Source organism: Poecile atricapillus, chromosome Z (genome assembly GCF_030490865.1).
Source record: "Poecile atricapillus isolate bPoeAtr1 chromosome Z, bPoeAtr1.hap1, whole genome shotgun sequence".
NCBI lineage: Eukaryota > Metazoa > Chordata > Aves > Passeriformes > Paridae > Poecile > Poecile atricapillus.
The window spans coordinates 12,087,201-12,105,041 of record NC_081289.1 but is presented as its reverse complement, the minus strand read 5'-3'; the positions used below and the strand labels follow the sequence as shown (position 1 = coordinate 12,105,041).

At 39.7% G+C, this 17,841-nt stretch overlaps 2 protein-coding genes across 4 annotated transcripts in view; one reads left to right on the top strand and one right to left on the bottom strand.

Moving 5' to 3' along the window:
* The window catches only part of LOC131573212 (protein FAM185A-like), a 38,768-nt gene extending 32,852 nt beyond the window's left edge, over positions 1-5,916 (bottom strand). For 2 of the 3 annotated variants that reach the window (XM_058826940.1, XM_058826941.1), the window contains exon 1: positions 5,424-5,916. In XM_058826940.1, coding sequence (XP_058682923.1) covers positions 5,424-5,793 — 370 coding nt within the window. In that variant the 5' untranslated portion in view covers positions 5,794-5,916. The remainder of the gene's footprint in view (positions 1-5,423) is intronic. The other variant, XM_058826939.1, reaches the window with a different exon arrangement.
* Positions 5,917-6,233: 317 nt separating this feature from the next.
* LOC131573551 (coiled-coil domain-containing protein 146-like) overlaps positions 6,234-17,841 on the top strand; it is a 67,341-nt gene continuing 55,733 nt past the window's right edge. The window contains exons 1-2 of the mRNA XM_058827615.1: positions 6,234-6,287; positions 12,611-12,771. Coding sequence (XP_058683598.1) covers positions 12,622-12,771 — 150 coding nt within the window. The 5' untranslated portion in view covers positions 6,234-6,287; positions 12,611-12,621. The remainder of the gene's footprint in view (positions 6,288-12,610; positions 12,772-17,841) is intronic.

Genomic DNA, 17,841 nt, shown 5'->3' with positions numbered 1-17,841 from the left:
TTTAGTGAAGTCTCATCTTTCTTCAACTCCACCTCCATCTCCTAGCCACCCATTCCTTTAGAAATTCTGCTTAGGACATTTGGGCACCCTGACACACATTTTGGGGCAGAAGGTTGGCAGGTGTCTGAGGCCACATGTAGAGTAATAAGGCTCAACAGCACAAATACATAGGCCTTGCTGCTCCCTTAGCCAGCACCAGAACCCAAAACCAGGCAGAGAAGCGTTGGTGTGCGTCATCCTCCCCAGCCTTCTAGAAAGCCTGACATTCCCCTGGCATGAAGAAGCATGTTTGCCTCCACAGTCTGAGCCACCTCACCTTGCAACTGTTCAGAGACTCCCACAAAGAAAAATCACTAGGTCTTGTAGATAAGGTGCAGGGGCAGGAAAAGCATTTTTCTGTTACTTGTCACACCCTTGGGTTTAAGAAATGGGAAGAAGTTTGACAATGTACAGTCTGGGGATTCTGTGTATATTCATAATAATTTCTATTAATCATTTGTATAAATGACCACCATAGTGGCTGCCAAAAAAGTAAAGGCAGGAGAGGAAAGACGTGATTTTGTTCTTCTAAGGATAAGAGGCAAAAAAGAAGAAAAATTGAACAGCAACTGGAAGTGTTTGCTGCAAGACACAACTGAAGGACTAAGACAGTGATCCCCATTACTCCCTAAAGGAAAGGAGATTATTTGGTAATGAAACCTCCATTTAGGCAAATGTGAAAGTCTTTCCTTCACTGCCACTTCTTGCTAAGGGTATCAGAAAGATGAAAGGAATAATTAGAATGTGCAAAAGCTTTGTCCCAGGGAGATTGCCAAGTAAGACCCACGGCCCAGCACAGCCTGTAGATCAATACTGTCCCACTGCTGCCCAGGACAGGTGCTTCCTGGAACCATGACAACAGTAAGCTTGCAGACCATGAAGACGAGAGACTGAGAGCTCCAATTAATAACAAATGGAAGTTTTGTCACCTGACAAATGAGGAGAATCCAAGGGACAGAGCTAAAACAGGCCATCTTTGCAGCAAACACGCTACTTTATGGCTGCAGTAAGCCAAGAGGTTAAACTTAGTGAAGGAAGTAGATAGCACTCAAAGGTAACAATTCCTTTGAAAAAAGAAAGAAGAAAAAAGAAAGAAAAAAGACTACAACAGGTAGACTGGAAAGCAATGTTGTTTTTGAACAAGCTATCTTTCCCAGACTGCTTAATTCACCCACTGGACAATGGCAGGGTGCTTGGGAAGGTCTACAACCAAGACTCTTGCTCGTTTGCTTTCTGAGAAGAGAGTCCCAAAAGCCAGTTTGCTTGTGCAAATCTTTGAATTCAATCAGCTTGAAACTCTCCTGCTCTTACTGCATCTGTCAAAAGGGATGAGGAAAAGACCTGAGAGTGCTCAGTTCAGCCATGCTACAAACTCACTAAGACTTTTACAAGAATAAGGGTAATAAAAAAACTTCTGATTCTGTACAGCATATTACTGCCATAATTTGAAAGGTGGGTTAGTAATGTAATTCTAGCTATCAAAGATGGGTGCTAAAAGAGGACCCAGAAATTTGAAAATTCATAAACAAGTCATTAAGAAACACCAGGGACTTCTGGAAATACACTTTGTGCCTTGGTCCTCTGCAGAGTCACACCACTTTGCTAGCCTTGATATAACAAAAAATAGTGGACAAGGAATTGACCCCCTCTGTCTTTTTGCCTCTGAGTTCCTGAACCAAGGATAAACAACTCCATAAAGAAGCAGACTGAAAGCTGGATAATATTGCCAATGAAATTTTAACAAGGAGGAACAAGATACAATCTGTTTCAGTGCCAAAACTCCAAAAACAGCCAGTTTGATTCCTCCCTAGCAAAGACAAGGGCTGAAGCCAACTTCAGCCATATAAACCACAAAGAATGCACGAAGCTCTTTGTGGTGTAAGAGACTTGTATCAGAAATAAAGGTATATAGGAAAAAAGAAATACTTGGGTACCAGAATGTAGGCAGGGGTACCCTAGGGCATTTAAGCACCCTTCTTATTAAGCTGCCTTAAGCTATAATACTTGAAATAGACTGGATAATTATTTATTTTCAGATGACTCAGCAGCCCTGGACTACTAGAATTATCTCAAATTATGGTTATGCAAGCTCTCAGTTCAGTTTACTTCTGTGTACTCATGCAGCCAATGTACAATAGCCAGAAATCAGAGAGCTGGTTTCAGGTTTAATTAACACATGCAAAATAAATAAACTTGATTAAGCAGAAATTCCTTGACTGAATCTGCCATCTATGAAGGCTAAATGCATCAGAGAGGATTATCAGATCATGTATGATATTGAAATTCTATACAGAGCTCAAAACTAGACACTGGAACAGAGAGAGGACCTTTTGGTACTTGCCCAACTAAGCTGCTTAGAGATGGTCTTTGGTTTAAAATGCATACTTAAGCTCAGCATTTTCTATACATGCTCTTCATTCAGGCTCTAAGGAGTTTCAGGTAACTTGCAGCTTCCTGGATAAGCTCCAACCTAAATTGCAAAAGCTGTTATGAAATGCCTTAACTTCCAAAGTGAAGAAAACAAAACACTGAAAAGAGATTCACATCAACCTCTCAACTTCTTACAGCTTAGTGACTGATAGAGCTCAGGCAAAATTGTCTAAGCAGAACAGAGTTAACATCTTGCTCCCCCAGCCAAGGAAAGCCAGAGAAAAGCCACAGTATTTGCAGAGTTCCTTTCCGGTTTGAGATGTGTTTTTACAAGGGATAAGATCTTTTGCTTATGCAATGATATTTAATGGATAATTCTTTTCTAAATAAATAAATAGACCAACTCAAGCACAAACTAATACTCAGAAGATCAAAAAAACAAACCAGAGCTGAAAGGACACTTAAAAGTAGAAACTCAGTGGCAAGCAAAAATTCTAATTCACTGAGTAAAAACTTAAAACACTCAAACCCCACAACCTTACATTTTTGTAAATATATCTCTAGATGCACCTGGATGACAGCACAGTACTAACATCATGCTAATTATGGGATGACAAAGAGCAACTTGTGTAAGGACATAATCCACAGATTGTCCAGGGAACCTGAATTGCATGAGCTTACCACAAATCCAAGTGGAACAGCTTAGAAACCTACAAAAAAAAGAAAACCTGTTTCAAGATCAAAGCCCCTGAGACTGTCTGCAGTTTTGGGTGACATTCAGAATATAGTGAGAATTTCAAAGACAGGACAAAAGCAAAATGATTGTTTTCCATCAATCAGGATTCAATATCAAAACTTTTAGGAAGGTTTCCCACATTCCCTTTATGAAGGCTGAAATTCTTCACATCTTAACACAATGAATTCTGTACCTCAAGAATACCCAGCTCTGGAGCGACTTGTATTAGTCGCTCAGAGATCCTGGAGAAACTGAAATAGTAAAGGACTACAGTATCCAGACACACCTGATATCAGAGAATTGAAGGGTAAAGGGGACACTGGTTTGTTTAATTCTCACTAATTATGGGATGGACCCTGTGAATGCTACAGACAAGACAAGGTAATCTTTGTGCTTGCCAAGCAAGGGAGGGAAAAAATAAAAAGAAGAGCTGTAAGATAGCAACTGCAAGTTCTCAGGTAAGAGTTAAGACTACAAGACTCTCGGAGAAGACAGTCAGGCTACAGTCCAGTGACAGAGACAATGAATATAGAAGTAACAGATGATCTGTTTAAGAGAACAAACTTGGGCTTTTCAAATATCTTTAACAATATCCTTAGTTCCACGTTCCCTTGCAGCTCTAAGCTATGCACCACCTTCAACAGTACAAGAAGTTGGAAATCACCACAAATAGCAAGGTTGAAAACTTTTATCAATGACACCAAATTTTTCAGACTAGTTAAAACTCACTGACAAATTACAGGAGGACCTTGGAATACCACATACTCAAATGATAAAATAGCAGGAAATTAAAGTGTGGGATTGTGCCAGGAGTTCACCAGGAAGCTCTCACCCTGAAACTGTTTCCATGTGTAAAGGGACATTCAGCAGAGAGATCCACTGAGGGGTTGAGCTGTATCAGGCTCTGAAAATCCTGTGATGAAAACAGTTGACAGCTAAGAGAATGCTTAGATGAAATACAATTTACATTTGTTCTGTTCTTACTCTTCCCTGAGCATCTATTTATGACCAGAGACAGGGAAGTGGGCTGCTGGAGTCATGGGATTCCTCATGGGAGGAATGAGTACAACCATTCTAACACAGCAAAGCACACTGAGGGCAGGAAGGGTGAGATTATATGTACAAATATTCTGTATTTAATTACAGAATATTTCTGCATATATTAGTTTCTAGGAAACAAAACAAACCCTAAGTTGTGATAAAAATACTTAAGAAACACCCTTTCAGTTATAAGCAGTGTTAAAAAAAAAAAGAAAAGTAAATTATAGGGATGAGTAAGACTGGAAAATGTGAGAGTGATGTTATGTCAAACCCATAGGGCTTCTCCATTTTGAATTGTACACAGTTCAGATCCTTCTAAAAGAAAACAAGGAAAAAAAAAAACACATTGCAGAATTTTCCCTAAGACACAGGGCAGGAAAAAAGTGAAGCAAGATAAAAGGTGCAGAGTATCTTTGCTGTATGTGACATCATATTCTACAAAAGTCTTAGATTATATGTATTAAGAGTAAGTAAGGTGGGATTATTCATCATTTCTCATATCACAACTGCAACAGAGCTTTAAATGAAATAATGCAGCAATCTTCAATAACTTTAAACGAAACAAGAGACCAGGTGCATTGTACATCAAAAAATGTTTTCAGCATGGTGAAACATTCTGCACTGTACAGAAAATTGCCCAAATCCATAAGAAAAAAAACAAAACCACGTTAATGGCTGAACACAAATCTGAGTTTGCACTCCCTAAACTTAGGGCCCCTGTCAGAACTTCACCGCCAGCTCAGCAGAGATGTTTACTGGCTTCAGCCACTACAGCTGCTCTCCCAAATTGTGCTCCATACAAGAAACCCTGCACAGATTACAGCCTTGTGCCCAAAAAAGATAATGAAACACTTGTACTGGACAAGGGAGCCCTTCTTGGTATTTTATGTATCCTGCGGACAGCCACTCAGCCCAACAAACGCTAAGGGAGCTGGTGGATCCCGGCATGCCGAGGACGCTGTCTCGGAGCCGAGTCCCCTTGGAGCAGCAGCTGCCAGATCACAAATGAGAGTGCTAACACCAGCTCGAGTGTTCGCACGAACTGCTGCTGGCAAAAGGGTCACAACAAATCGGGTATCCAAACACGCAGGACGTCCAGGAACACAGGAAGCAGAACGGGATGTTCTGAATCAGCGCGGCCGCGATGCCGTTTCCCAACAGGGGCTTCCAGCCGAAGCAGCAGCGCCAGCCCATCCCCGGTGGGATGCCCCGATCCGTGCGCCTCCCCCGCACTCACCGAACTTCACCGGCGTCCGGACGTCCACGGCGGTCTTGCTGTCCACGCCGTCCGCCACAATCGCCACCTGTCCCAGCGCCTCGTCGTGCTCCACCCGCACCGGCTCCCGCTCCCGCCCGCCGCGCCCGGGGCTGCCGCCGCTCACGGCCACCAGCACCCGGTCCGCGCCCGGGCAGCGCTGCGGGTCCAGGGGGCGGACGCTCACCTGGCACGGCAGCCGCACCCGCAGCCGCCCCCGCGGGCTCACCGACAGCGCCCACTCCCGCGGCGGGGGCGGACCGGGGCCGCTGCGACCGCGGCGGGGGACGGGCGGCGCCCACCTCCCGCCCGCCGCTCGCACAGCCAGGGCCGCCCAGCGCAGCGCCCTCATTGCCGCCGGGGGGCCGGAGCGCCCGGGACGGGACGGACGGGACGAGGCCGCTCCTGGCGGGCGGGCGGCCGTGACCCCCGGCCGGTCACGTGGCGCGGCTGCACGCGGGGAGCGGCACCGGCACGGCCGGTAAACAGGCGGTGGCTCCGCCGCGGAGCCCCTTGGGAGCCGTAGTTCTGCAGCGCGCGGAAGGAACTACAGCCGTGGCCACGGGCCTATCGGAAAGCGGGGAGGGCGGGGCATTGCCGAGAGCCTGCTGCTATTGGGTGGCGGAGCTGGACGCCGGAGCCAATCAGAAGTGGGAGCGGCTGAAGCGGGCGGGAGGCGGTGCGCCGGTCGCCATAGCGACGGGGACGCCGCTGGGCCGGGCCGGGCTCTGCGGCGGCCGGGAGGGACTCGAGGGGACCGGGACCGGAGCTGGAGCTGGAGCTGGAGCTGGGGCTGGGGCCGGGGCCAAGAGGGCCAAAGCCGCGGCTGCGACGTCGAGGCGGGAAGTAAGTCAAGCGGCGCTGCCACAGCCCTGTCTGAGGAGTCCCTGAGGGCCGGGAGTGCGACCCCCGCGCGGGGCCCGGGGCGGTGCCGTGTTGCGTGTGGGGAGACGGGGCAGCCTGCCCTTCGCTGCACTAAAGCTACAGCGAGCCCGCTGAAATGTCCTCGGTCAGCCGGTGTAGCAGTTTGGCAGATGTGTTGGAAAACCAGTTATTTGTTGTTGGTTTTTTAAAGTGATATCACAAAGCACCAGAATTGCTCTCTGTCATTAAGTTTTGGTCAATATGTTATGTGCTGTACCACTTTTTAGCAGTTCTGAAGCCAAGCAAATAAATATTTTCCTGAGCTCTTGTCCTTACAGGGTTTACAAACAAGCAGGGAACCACTTAATTCGGTTTAAAAGACTCTTCTGCCCACATTATCATCGTTTAACAATTTTTAAAAATGAGGTGGGGCATGGGGGCAATAGATGATGTACAGTTTGGGCCTGAATTCTTGTGATAGTTGTCTTTTACTGCCAATAATGAGAGAGAAAAAATACACAGAAAGCTGCGTTGTCTTAGCAAGATTGCAACACAAGAAATAATGAAATCTGGGCCTGTTACTTAATTACTGTCTCCCTTTTGCACTCCATGTGTTTCTTTTTCATAAATAACCATGCAAGCATGATATTTAGTCATCAAATACTTTTCATCTCATTAGCCCTATTTCCATTTCTGTCACTGTCTGGCTTTGATTATTTATGAATCTCAAATGACCTCAGTGGCCAAGAGGAAAGAAGATGGCTCTATTTTTTTGGTCCATCGGTAATTTTCACTCTGGAAACTTTAATGAAGATTCATATTCATCAAAAATGTCCTTCAAGTTAAATTATTTCATTGGTTTGCATTACTCAGTCACAAAAAATCATTAGGTTAAACACAAAAAAGGCCAGCCTGCTTTATGATAGTCTAGAATACAAAAATTGAAATCTAGACAGTCAAAAAAGTATCAAGAAGTATCTTGGGACATGATGGAGGCTGGAATGGGTTTTTTTGCAAGTCTTCAGAAATAGTTGATTTTGGGGAAAAAAATCTTCCAAATTCTCACCTTTGAGATCAATACCAAATTTGAATGTCTGATTTTTTTTGTCAGGGAAAGTTACAGATGTGTAAGAAGTGTGTTGCAATGTGCTATGACTCCACTAGATGACAGCCAGTTCAGCGAATAACTGATCCCACTGTTCCGAGGGAATCCGGTCCCTGGTGAGGTGGGGCTCACTGGTTCTCTCCTTTCTCCCTGGGTCAGTGCTGCTGTTCCTGATCCTTGACTCCCACCAACTCTAAAACGACACTGCTGCTTTTCCACAGCCCCCTTTTCCTCCAGGAGCTTGGTATTTGATGCTCCTCATGTAGGCAGAGGTTTATCAGTACCCACAATCCAGAGTAAACTGTGCTCTGCATCAAATTTAATATTGTCAGGCTTTGCATAGTTGAGAACTTAGTTCAAGAAACCATTCCTGGATGCTTAAGCTGCAGTTATGTTTATATTTCATTGTTGCTGTTGGTTTGGTTTTTTTTTTTTTCATTAGATACAGTCTAAGCATACTCACATGATTAAAAATACTGAACAAAACAGATAAAAACTAGTTGCTTGGAAGAAGTTCTTTCTTTCTGCATACTTACAAAACCTCATGTGTTTAATGTTTTACTTATGTCATCTGTATTTTTGCTGTATTGATTCTGTTTAACTTTCATGCTTTTGCTTGGATCAGCTGGTATAGCATGTAGCAGATTCCAACAATGAAATAATAGTTATTTATTTATTTGTTTTTTGCTTTCATTTTCTGGTTTGTCATTTGCAGGATAAGAAAGCTGTATCAAATTTAAAAGTGAAGATTTAATTAGAACTCCACTTTTGATAGCTGCGTGATTTCTTAGTGAATTACAATCCTTATTTTCTGTTTTACCAGATATTGGTATTGTATGCAAAGGATATTCAGTATTTCATGCAAAGGATAAAAAGAGCCCTAGAACTCAGAGAAGTTCTATAAAGTGATATAAAATAGATTTTAAGCCAAAGTATTATCAGATGCACTTTTAGGCTAAGGTAAGAGAGATTTCAAAGAAGGAAGAATTAAATCAGAAGTATTTACAGGAGAGCCGGTAGAAGAAATGCATTTTCCTGACTTTTGTATTTGGAATTTATCACAGAATAATCACAAACTGCTGCAGGTACCTACAGGGTATAAACTTAGTCTGCCTGGGCAGGATTAATTTTACCCATTTGCTATAATTGTAAGGAAAAAATAATGTGACTTCACTTCTTAGGAAAATAGGGCCACCTTTATTTGTAATTTGTTTGTTTTTCTTTTAGAGGTGCATTTCTGAACTGCTTCCTTGAACCTCCTTAGTTCTCAAGGTGTGTCTAGGGTTCAGTAGGGAGGCAAATTATGTTTTGTTTGTTTTCTCCTCTGTACTTTAGCATTGCAAATCACGCAATGGTTTGGATTTCAGGGATTTTTTTGTTTGTCACGCCACTAGAAATTTTCTGAGGAAATTAAGTTCCTCATGGAAACCATTTGAAATGGGAAGTGGCAAATCTTACCATTAAAATTCTTCTTATCTTAGCCATATCTAATTAGAATTCCAGCAGATAAAGTCTGTGTGTGGCTCAGGGTGGTTTTATCCCAAATAGCAGAGAGTTGAAAACAAGGGAAAACAGCAGAACTTGTGACAGAAATTGTTGAGCTGTTTAGGTATATGGTGTGCACTCTCATTGCCCAAAGTGATGAGGTTGTACTGTCTAATCAGACAATCCATTCTGATTCGCATGTGCGTGATAATGTCCTGTTGTACACAATGTAGTTTTAAATTCAATTATCATTTAATGTTGATGTGGTTTTGTTGTTTAAAGACACATCCATTCATGCTGAAGCACAGGCTCTGCCCAGTTAAAGCAGAAGGTCTTCTACTTTACCATTAGGGAAAAAGCATAAAAATACAAAATTCTAGGGGATGGAAAGAAAATCACTGTGTGATCAAATAATCTATGGTGCTCCTCTTATTAATATTATCTGTAGGTCTCATCCCTTCTCTCTGAATACGATATGATAGAACTGAAAAAGTTTTGGAGAAGGGTGATAAGGACAGTGGAAGGCAGAGAAGAGCTTTCATGCCAGTGACAGGAGGTGGATTGTCTGCTTCAGCCTAGAAAAAGGATTGTCAAATGACGATTCAGCATTAGGAAGAAACCCAGTGGCACAGAAAAGTTGTGATTATTCAGTGACTCATGCAGTAAAAGAACTAGGTGAGATCAAGAAGCCAGATTCAAAAGCAACAAGAAGCGCTGGTTACTCATGTCATGCCAAGTGATATAAATGATAAAATGAAAATCTCCATTTCCCTGTATTTTACCAGTACTGAACGTTTTGTATGAGTTCAAGGAGAAAGGGGATGGATTCAGAGAAGCATCACCACACCATAGCTGGTGGGTACTTCTGTCCCTCCCCAGGCATTCAGTTGTAGGCTGGAGGTGTGCAGAGATAGTTGATTCATCTTCACACAGGGACCTGCATCTCTTTATGGTCAAAATAAAATTTTGCTACTTTTTGCATCTATCACTCTGAAAAGAATCAATTCAACTAAGTGTCACCCACCTGGATTCTGCACTGATTTGTGTGTGAACATTGCTGTTTGCTAGAGAGAGACAGAAGTAAAGATACTAAAATTAGTTTGGGGAATCTGAGTTCAGGCTTTTATTATTGTTGCTGTCCTGAAGCTGTTCCACAAGACAATTCTCAGCCTGATTTGGCCCAGGTTCCAAAACAGCCTTGTAATTCCCATTCTCTGTAATTCTGTGTTTTGGATCAAGACTGTGATATTATTTGCAATTCTACAGTTTGAAAACATCCATACTTGTTGGGCTGTTCTGTGAAGTTGAAAAAAAAAGTCAACTTTCATTCCTAATTCAATTAGACAGTTTAGTTACCAGATACTACAAAGACACAATTTTTCCACATTGCTTTTTGAAGTTTATAGATCAAATTTTATATAAACTGAATTATATATTTAGTAATGTAGTAGGTAATGAAAGAATGCTAAACTTATTTTAATGTCCCATAAACCTACATATATTTTGTTTATGTCTGCCCCCTCTTAAAACCACGTGGAGACAAGGGCTTGTCACACCAGCTGAGGCTATCTAATGGTTTTTCTCTGTCTCAGATTTCTATAGTTGTGTCTTAACATAAAACTATAAACTTTTCAGATTCAAAAGAGTTTTTTTGTTCTCACCCTCCCCAGCAAACTGGATTCTTGGTGAGGACTACTGTACTGGGATGAGGTATGTCAACTGTATGTTTCAGATACATGTATTGACAAATATGCCTACACCCATGAAACTCTAACATTTTGGCATTGTTCTATGTAGAGTTTCTGCCACAGTGCTTTTCCATCTGTCTAAATTCTAAGTTGAGAGGAACAAATAATTCAACAGTAGCCATAAACACAAAATGCATATGCTAAAATATTCAGCTCTTCTTTACAGATGAAAAATCACTCACTATTTATAAATGTGTATACATGTTTATGTACAGTAACTCAGAGTTTATTTCTTGGCCTCTATGATGTTTATAGTTATTTCACAATGTTTTGACTCCTCCAAAAGGGATCATGAAATTGCTTTTTTTTCCATAAGCAAATACAGACACTGAAATCTCTCTAAAAGTCAAAATGTGCCTGAAGGAATTCCAAACAGTACTGAAGAAAGTAATAAACTTTTCAGTTTAACTTTCACTACCCTTATAGACAAGTGACTTTCAAAAGGTGAATACAAACAACACAACATTTTTGTATCCATTTTCCCAGTACAATTAAAAAAAAAAATATATATATTTTTCTTAACTGTCAGCTTTCTGGCTGTGGAATACTAAATTGCACTGTCTGTTTAATTGGAAAGATCTGGTATATATTATTGAAATAGTCTCAAAATTTCTTCTTAATTTTATTACGGTTTTAATTTTGGTTGTCCTTGATTAGTCCTTGATAATAAGATGCACTCTTTTAAAAACGAGAAAGGTCTCCCCTATGTTATGTGAAAGGCTGAATGATGTCAAGACTGCCTAATTTGAAGAGGATTCTACATCTTTGGCAGCTGATACGGGTTTCATAATGATGTGGTTTCATAGCAGAATACAATGTCCTCTGCATAATAGCTAATGTATAAAGACCTTCTGGTGTCAGGTGAACATTTGCATGCAAGAGTTGACAGTCTTTCTCCCAATATTTTGCACTAAAATGCTGTGATACTGATCTGTCCATTCCTGTCATCTACAAACAGCTTCAGTGAACTAGTGAAGGATTTCTTGAATTCCTCCCTCTCCACTCCATCTCCACTTTGAGCTGTGCTTTGCACTATGAATGCTCAATGTGTCCCGTATCTCACTGTGATGACAAGATTTCTGTGTGCCTCACAAGTCCTTCTTCCCCTCTCTTCCCTCTGTAAGATGCTTATTGCCTCTGTTGGATCATCCCATGTCCCTTATATCTTTCTCCTGAAGTGTTTTTGTCACCTTTCTTGCTTCTTCATGCAAAAGGTTGGTATTTTAAAACTCTTTGGATATACAAAACTCTTAAGATGCTGTTATGCCAGAAGATGGGTTTTTCAGATATTAAGTCACATTTGATGTAATGATGAGAACCATCTTGATGAACATTGCTGTCTTACCAGGATACCAGGAGCATTGTATTCCCCTGTATTCCACCTCCTATTTCCCTCACCCACCTTGGCATTTTCACACACCTCAGAGAATTCTGATGACTGAAGCTTGGGAACATAATTCTCAAGTGCTGGATCATAAACACAAAGTGAAATTATATAAACTTTATGGCATTAAGTTTCATCTTGCTGAGAAGTACTGAATGCCCTTGATCTAACTATTTCTAATGCAAGTATCTTAGAGATTTCTATTCCTAAATGACAGATATGAATATGGGATTTTCTATAATATAAATATAGCAAAATTATGTTTTCCAACACCTCTGCTTGATCCAAACTTCTCTCTCTGTGCATTTATTAAAAGACTGTGTTACCTAACCGGAATTAGAGCTTTCTTCAAGATATTTTAAAAGTACTCCTGAGAATGATAGAGTGATAATGCAGCCTCTTGCATGAAGTCTTTAATGAAGTTTTAACTGCAGACATATAATTTACTCACATTATAACTTCTATGGTTTGAATGTGGGTCTGACATGTTCACGTAGTGGTTTTTATACCACATGTTTATCTTTCATAATCATATATATCCCTGGATCTAATGAACTGTATTGGTATTTTTGTTACTTTCTAGAGCTTTGAACAATGAGTCAGGGTGATGAAGGAAATCCCACTGACACAGAACTGGCAGCTGAGAATGAGTCACCTACCTGTGTGCTGCCTCCAGCAGCTCCTAGCCAGGAAGAGGGACCCACTGACATAACAGCAAGTCCTGCATTTCAGTGTTTAGATGAGGTACCTTGTGCCCCAGCTTTCTCTGACTGTAACAGTGCAAAGTAATTATTCTGAAGTGTATCTTGTGGTGTTAATAATTGAAGGTTGTTAACACAATCTATATCTTCCCCATTTCTTTGATTTTTCTAAGTGGTAAGAAAATTTTGTGAAGCAGTGTCATATTTTTTTCTGGGGATGCTGTGCTTGATAGATAATCATGTTCTTTTTTTCAGTGATCATGGCCTTAAGGGGAATGAGAATATAGAGGTCTTGGTTTTGGTCTTGTAGTATTCTATCTGTAGAGATAATTGCATCATGATTTTTTAAAAGGCTCCATAGCTGCAGGTAAGTGGTTCCTGAGGCACTATTAATTGATGATGGTGATTGAAGAAACCTTTCAGAGTTCAGTTTCCTTTGTGATTTTTTTTGGTGTTAAGAAGTCTTTCGGAATGCTAGAAGTATTTAAAAATTTTAAATATCAAATATATAACAAATGGAATCCTTAAAAATGTAAGGCCAGAAGAGTCATTAAGAGATAATTTAATCCAAAATTGGCACTGAGGTGGATTCTCTGTAGATATTTGTCTAATTTGTTCTTAAATCTTTAATTGGTGGAGATAGCTCTTTGGATATCCTTTTCCAGCAGGTCATCATTGCCAGGATTTTATAAAAAGTTTTCCCTATATCCCAGTTTGTTTACTTTGTAGTGAATAATGCAGCTTTCTTCTTGCCTTTTCCACATTAAAAAGAGAGACCAGCCAATTTCTGCCCTTTTTATAATAAAAATGTACATCTCTCTCTTGTATCCTTATGAGGCTTTGTTCATACTTGAAGTTCTTACCTAAAGTTGATTTACCTTGGACTCTTTCCATCTTGGATCTGTCAGACCAGTTTGCTACCCTGGCTCTCACTCTCTGCCTACAACGTAAGGTCAGGAAAGAGGACAGGGCAAGAATTTGTAGTGAAGGGGAAAATAGGACTGACCCTTTCCTATCCTGCTATTAGATCATACTGAACGTATCTTGAAACTGCTGCTTTCAGTCCAGTGCCAGTGTATGGAGAGCCCACAACTTCCAGTACTGTTGCAGCACAAACCCCTTTTGTTCTCCGTCCAAGGCAGCAGCTAAAGTGCCCCCATTCCCCTTCTAAATTGTATTCTGCATTTCTGCTTTGTTTTCCTTATTTTTAATCATAGTGAAAACTAATTTTTCTAGACTTATTCTAGAAAATTATTAGATTATTTGCCTGATTTTTTTTTCTCAAAAAAAAAAATCTTTCCAGAAAGGCTATTCTGCATATCAAATTTATAGTTAACTTGTTTAACACTGATAACACTGTAAACCATTAATGGCAAATGCAGGATAAACTTAGTATTTAGAGTTGTTCCCAGCTCATGAAATAATGTGCTGTGGAAAAACAAAGTAAGCAATTTGCATAGTATTTTGTAAATTAGGTCCTCTGGTCATTTTGTCAATTTCTAGAAGAGAACTATGACTCATTTATTTTACTGTAGTTTTTAGCAGTTTGCACTTGTACTTTACTGGTGAGTTTGGCTTTTCATCACTTATTCACATTTCTTCTCTTCCACTGACGTATTTGTTTTCTTTTGTTGAACTTTGTACATAATTCAGGGACAAATATATGACTTCAGTCACCATAGAGGTTCTTGCATTGATGCTGGCTTCAACTACTTGGAATAGCTTTTAGGATTTTTCCACAGAAGCAGAATTGTGTCATATTATCTCAGTTTCACTGACTAGTCATTTATGCCTGTGCAGCATGTACTTATCGCAAGGGCCACATTTTGTTACAAAATTTCTTTAAAAACAGGTATGTGCCTGCTTCCAGTCAAGCCAGTCTTGTTTTTCTCATGTGAGCAGCAAAAACTCAAACATACAAAGAGCAAGAAGTCAAACATGCACACTCTCTCTCCTTTGTTTTTAATAAAACATAGTAACATTGCTTAGCTTTGTGGGTTAGGTAGAAATATTAAAAACTAGACAGAGTTCAAACAAAAGCCACCCAATTTATCATGACTTCTTTTCACCAAGTCTTCTATTTATTACCAAGCTGACATCTCCGTTCTGTTGGTTAGGGTACTGCTACGCATTCACAAAATGAACTTTCCACTTCTTTTTGCCTTTGTTGTTATGTCCTTGAAATAAAGATCTTTGCTCTAACACTTCTAGTTTACTTCCTTGAATTGTGAATCTTTCCTTATATCTTGTGTTCTTCTAGTGTTAGAAATAAATCAATCTGCATCTGTTAATAATTTTCATGGAAAACTACATAGTCTAGTACCTGTGTGACAAAAGAAATATATTACTTGAATAAATGCTACATTAAGATGCAATAAATTGTGCTGGCTTTATTTTGATTTTAGTGCATTATAGGCCATGTATATGTAATCTGATTCTTAGACGACAGCAAATTTTGTCATATATGTACATTGTATAAGTTTAAAGACACATTAATTTTATTAAATGGATATTTACTAGTAATTAGCTTCAACAAAATTATCTAAAATTGTATTCACCCTTTGCCTGAAAATTTATAATTCTTTTGGAACAGATGATAATATAATGTATTTATCCTCTTCCCTTATTCTTTTATCATCCTTACTACAACAATGCTGTTACTGGTAAAGCACCAGAGGACAAATGGAAACTGTCACTTGAATAGAAAAAGCAATCAAATATGACATGAAACTAGATTAAATGCTCAAAAAGACAAGATTATGCAGAATGAAAATAAAAAAAGAAATCAGTTAAAAATTGCCTCCTGCCCCTTCTCTTCATTTTTGTCCGCATAATTTTTGTGCTTCACCATATTGCACAGTAAAATTTTTTCCCCTCTGGCCACTCAAGTTGTGTTTTACTTTCCTCCACCTGGTCCAGTTTTAATGGGAACATAAATAAATAAGACATCATTTGTCATTATGATGTTTTTGATGTTTAGTTTGTAACCTATTACCATTTTCAAATAATTTTCTGTTGCTTAAGTTTTGTTTTGTAGCCCAAATCACACTCCCAGATGCAAAAAAAGACTCCTACTCTGCATATCTTCCCAATCTGATAGTGAATCAAACAAAAAAACTCAGAAGAGAAATCAATTGGCAGGTATCTTCTCCCAGTCTGAGGTGTTTCTACTCAAGGCAGTGTCTTGTGCTTTTTGTTTCTCTTCCTTTTTTTGGTATGTTCTTAGTCTAGAAAGGCAGTTCAGTCAAATGTATACATTTGATATGAAGAATTTTATAGAAAAATGATTCTGCAACATTTATCTTCTGTGTCTTTGCAGTGGACACTCTGAGGCAGCTATTAGTTCTGCAGAATAGTGCACTTTTGAGTGAAAAGTGCTTTGCTGTTTTCCAGATCCAGTGAGCAGATACCTTGTTTGGAATGTACCACAATAGTCCCTTCCTGCTAACAAGCATGATCCATTTTCTTGCTAAATCTAAACATGCAGAAGAATAAGCTTCTTTGGGAGATTTGTCTGACTGGTCTATTGCAAGCTGTTGCACTCTATATCCTGTAAAATGGTTGGTGCTCCCTATTTGATACCAGCACCAAATCTTTCATTTGTTCTGCTTTTTTTGATGGAAATTGTCACTATCATGCTACATTTCTTCCTCTCTGATGTCCGAGTGTCCTATTACCATCAAGAAGCAGAAAGAACCTTTCATGGATGTTTTTCATTACTATTTTGAAACTCAGTCTTTCTGAGATTAGTGAATTTGTACTCCTAATTGCCAAAAGCAGTTGAACTGCTAATAAAGGTGCTAACCAAAATCTCAATTCTAGTGGAAACACAGAGCAAAATCTCAATATTTACCAAAAAGTCAACAGTATAACAAAGAATTCCCAAGCAAATTTTGCTTCTGATTATCTGATGCTGATTCATGTCTATCTGCTATCTGTAAGAACTTTAATGTCAAAGAATGATGCATATGTTCAGTGTTTGAATGTTGTTTGAGGGGAGAAAGGTACTTCTCATTTTTCTCCTTTTTCATATCAGTGCTGCAGGAAAGAAGAGGAAGTCACATAAAGGTTGGCTACAACTTTCAAATATAAACACTAAGAATCAATATTTCATAAAATTCTTCAGTAGCATGATGTCATCTAACAACACAATTCTACAAGTTACAGTTGTTTGCAATTTCTTTTGGTAACAAGCTGGTCTTTAATTCTCTCCTAACTTAGGTTAAATGGTGGGTGTAAACAGCTTTCCTTTTAAAAAAATAAAGAGTTTATTAATCATAAAATGAAAATTTCCTAGAAAAGCTACCTTGGTAGATTAGGATATAATTTTTTTTTTTTTTTTTACATAAGAACCATTTTAATTTCTGTCCCTGTACACATTCTGTAGTGTGCTTTCTTTTATTATAAAGTATGATCATCACAATATTTTTGCATTGTAACTATAGCAGTGCATAATTTTTTAAGTGTTTTAGTATATGTTCTATAAAAGATATAAAAGTCTTGAGACAGCTTAGTATGTTGAAGGCAAACAACATTTTTAAACTTAAGCTGATCCTGGCATGCTCCACACTACACGCTTCAAAGGCTCCTGGCCTAACAAAAAAGCATATAAATATGTTGGCACAGACAGCTAAGACAGATGTTGTCTCCACCTCCATGCACAGGAATCTGACTGCTAATTAGAAAAACCTTTTTTGACTTTGTTGAATGGTCACATGGGAAGTCAGCTGGGGCTGATAATGTGTCTGTAAGCTGGAGTATGTTTTTTTGCAACAGCTTCCAGCAAGTAGGAAATAGTTTGTATTGTGAATATTAAAGCAAATTGTTGTTGCAATAGGAAAGTTGATTGTTCCTAAAAAAGCTGTAGAGGAATTGGGTGAATTTACAGGTGCCTTCAATCAGCAGGATTGGGAACAGAGCTGGTGTAACATGCTCATTCTATGGAGAGGTTCTTTTTACCACTAGCAGGTGACATTGTGTGGAAACAAGGCCAGGAAGTGGTTGGGTGTGTTTGAACTATCACAAAGCAGAGGGCATTTCTGTTCATTTCTGAAAAGTCTGTTTGAAAGTATTTATGATGCCTTGTTTTTCTATGCTGTTATAAAGTCAAGTG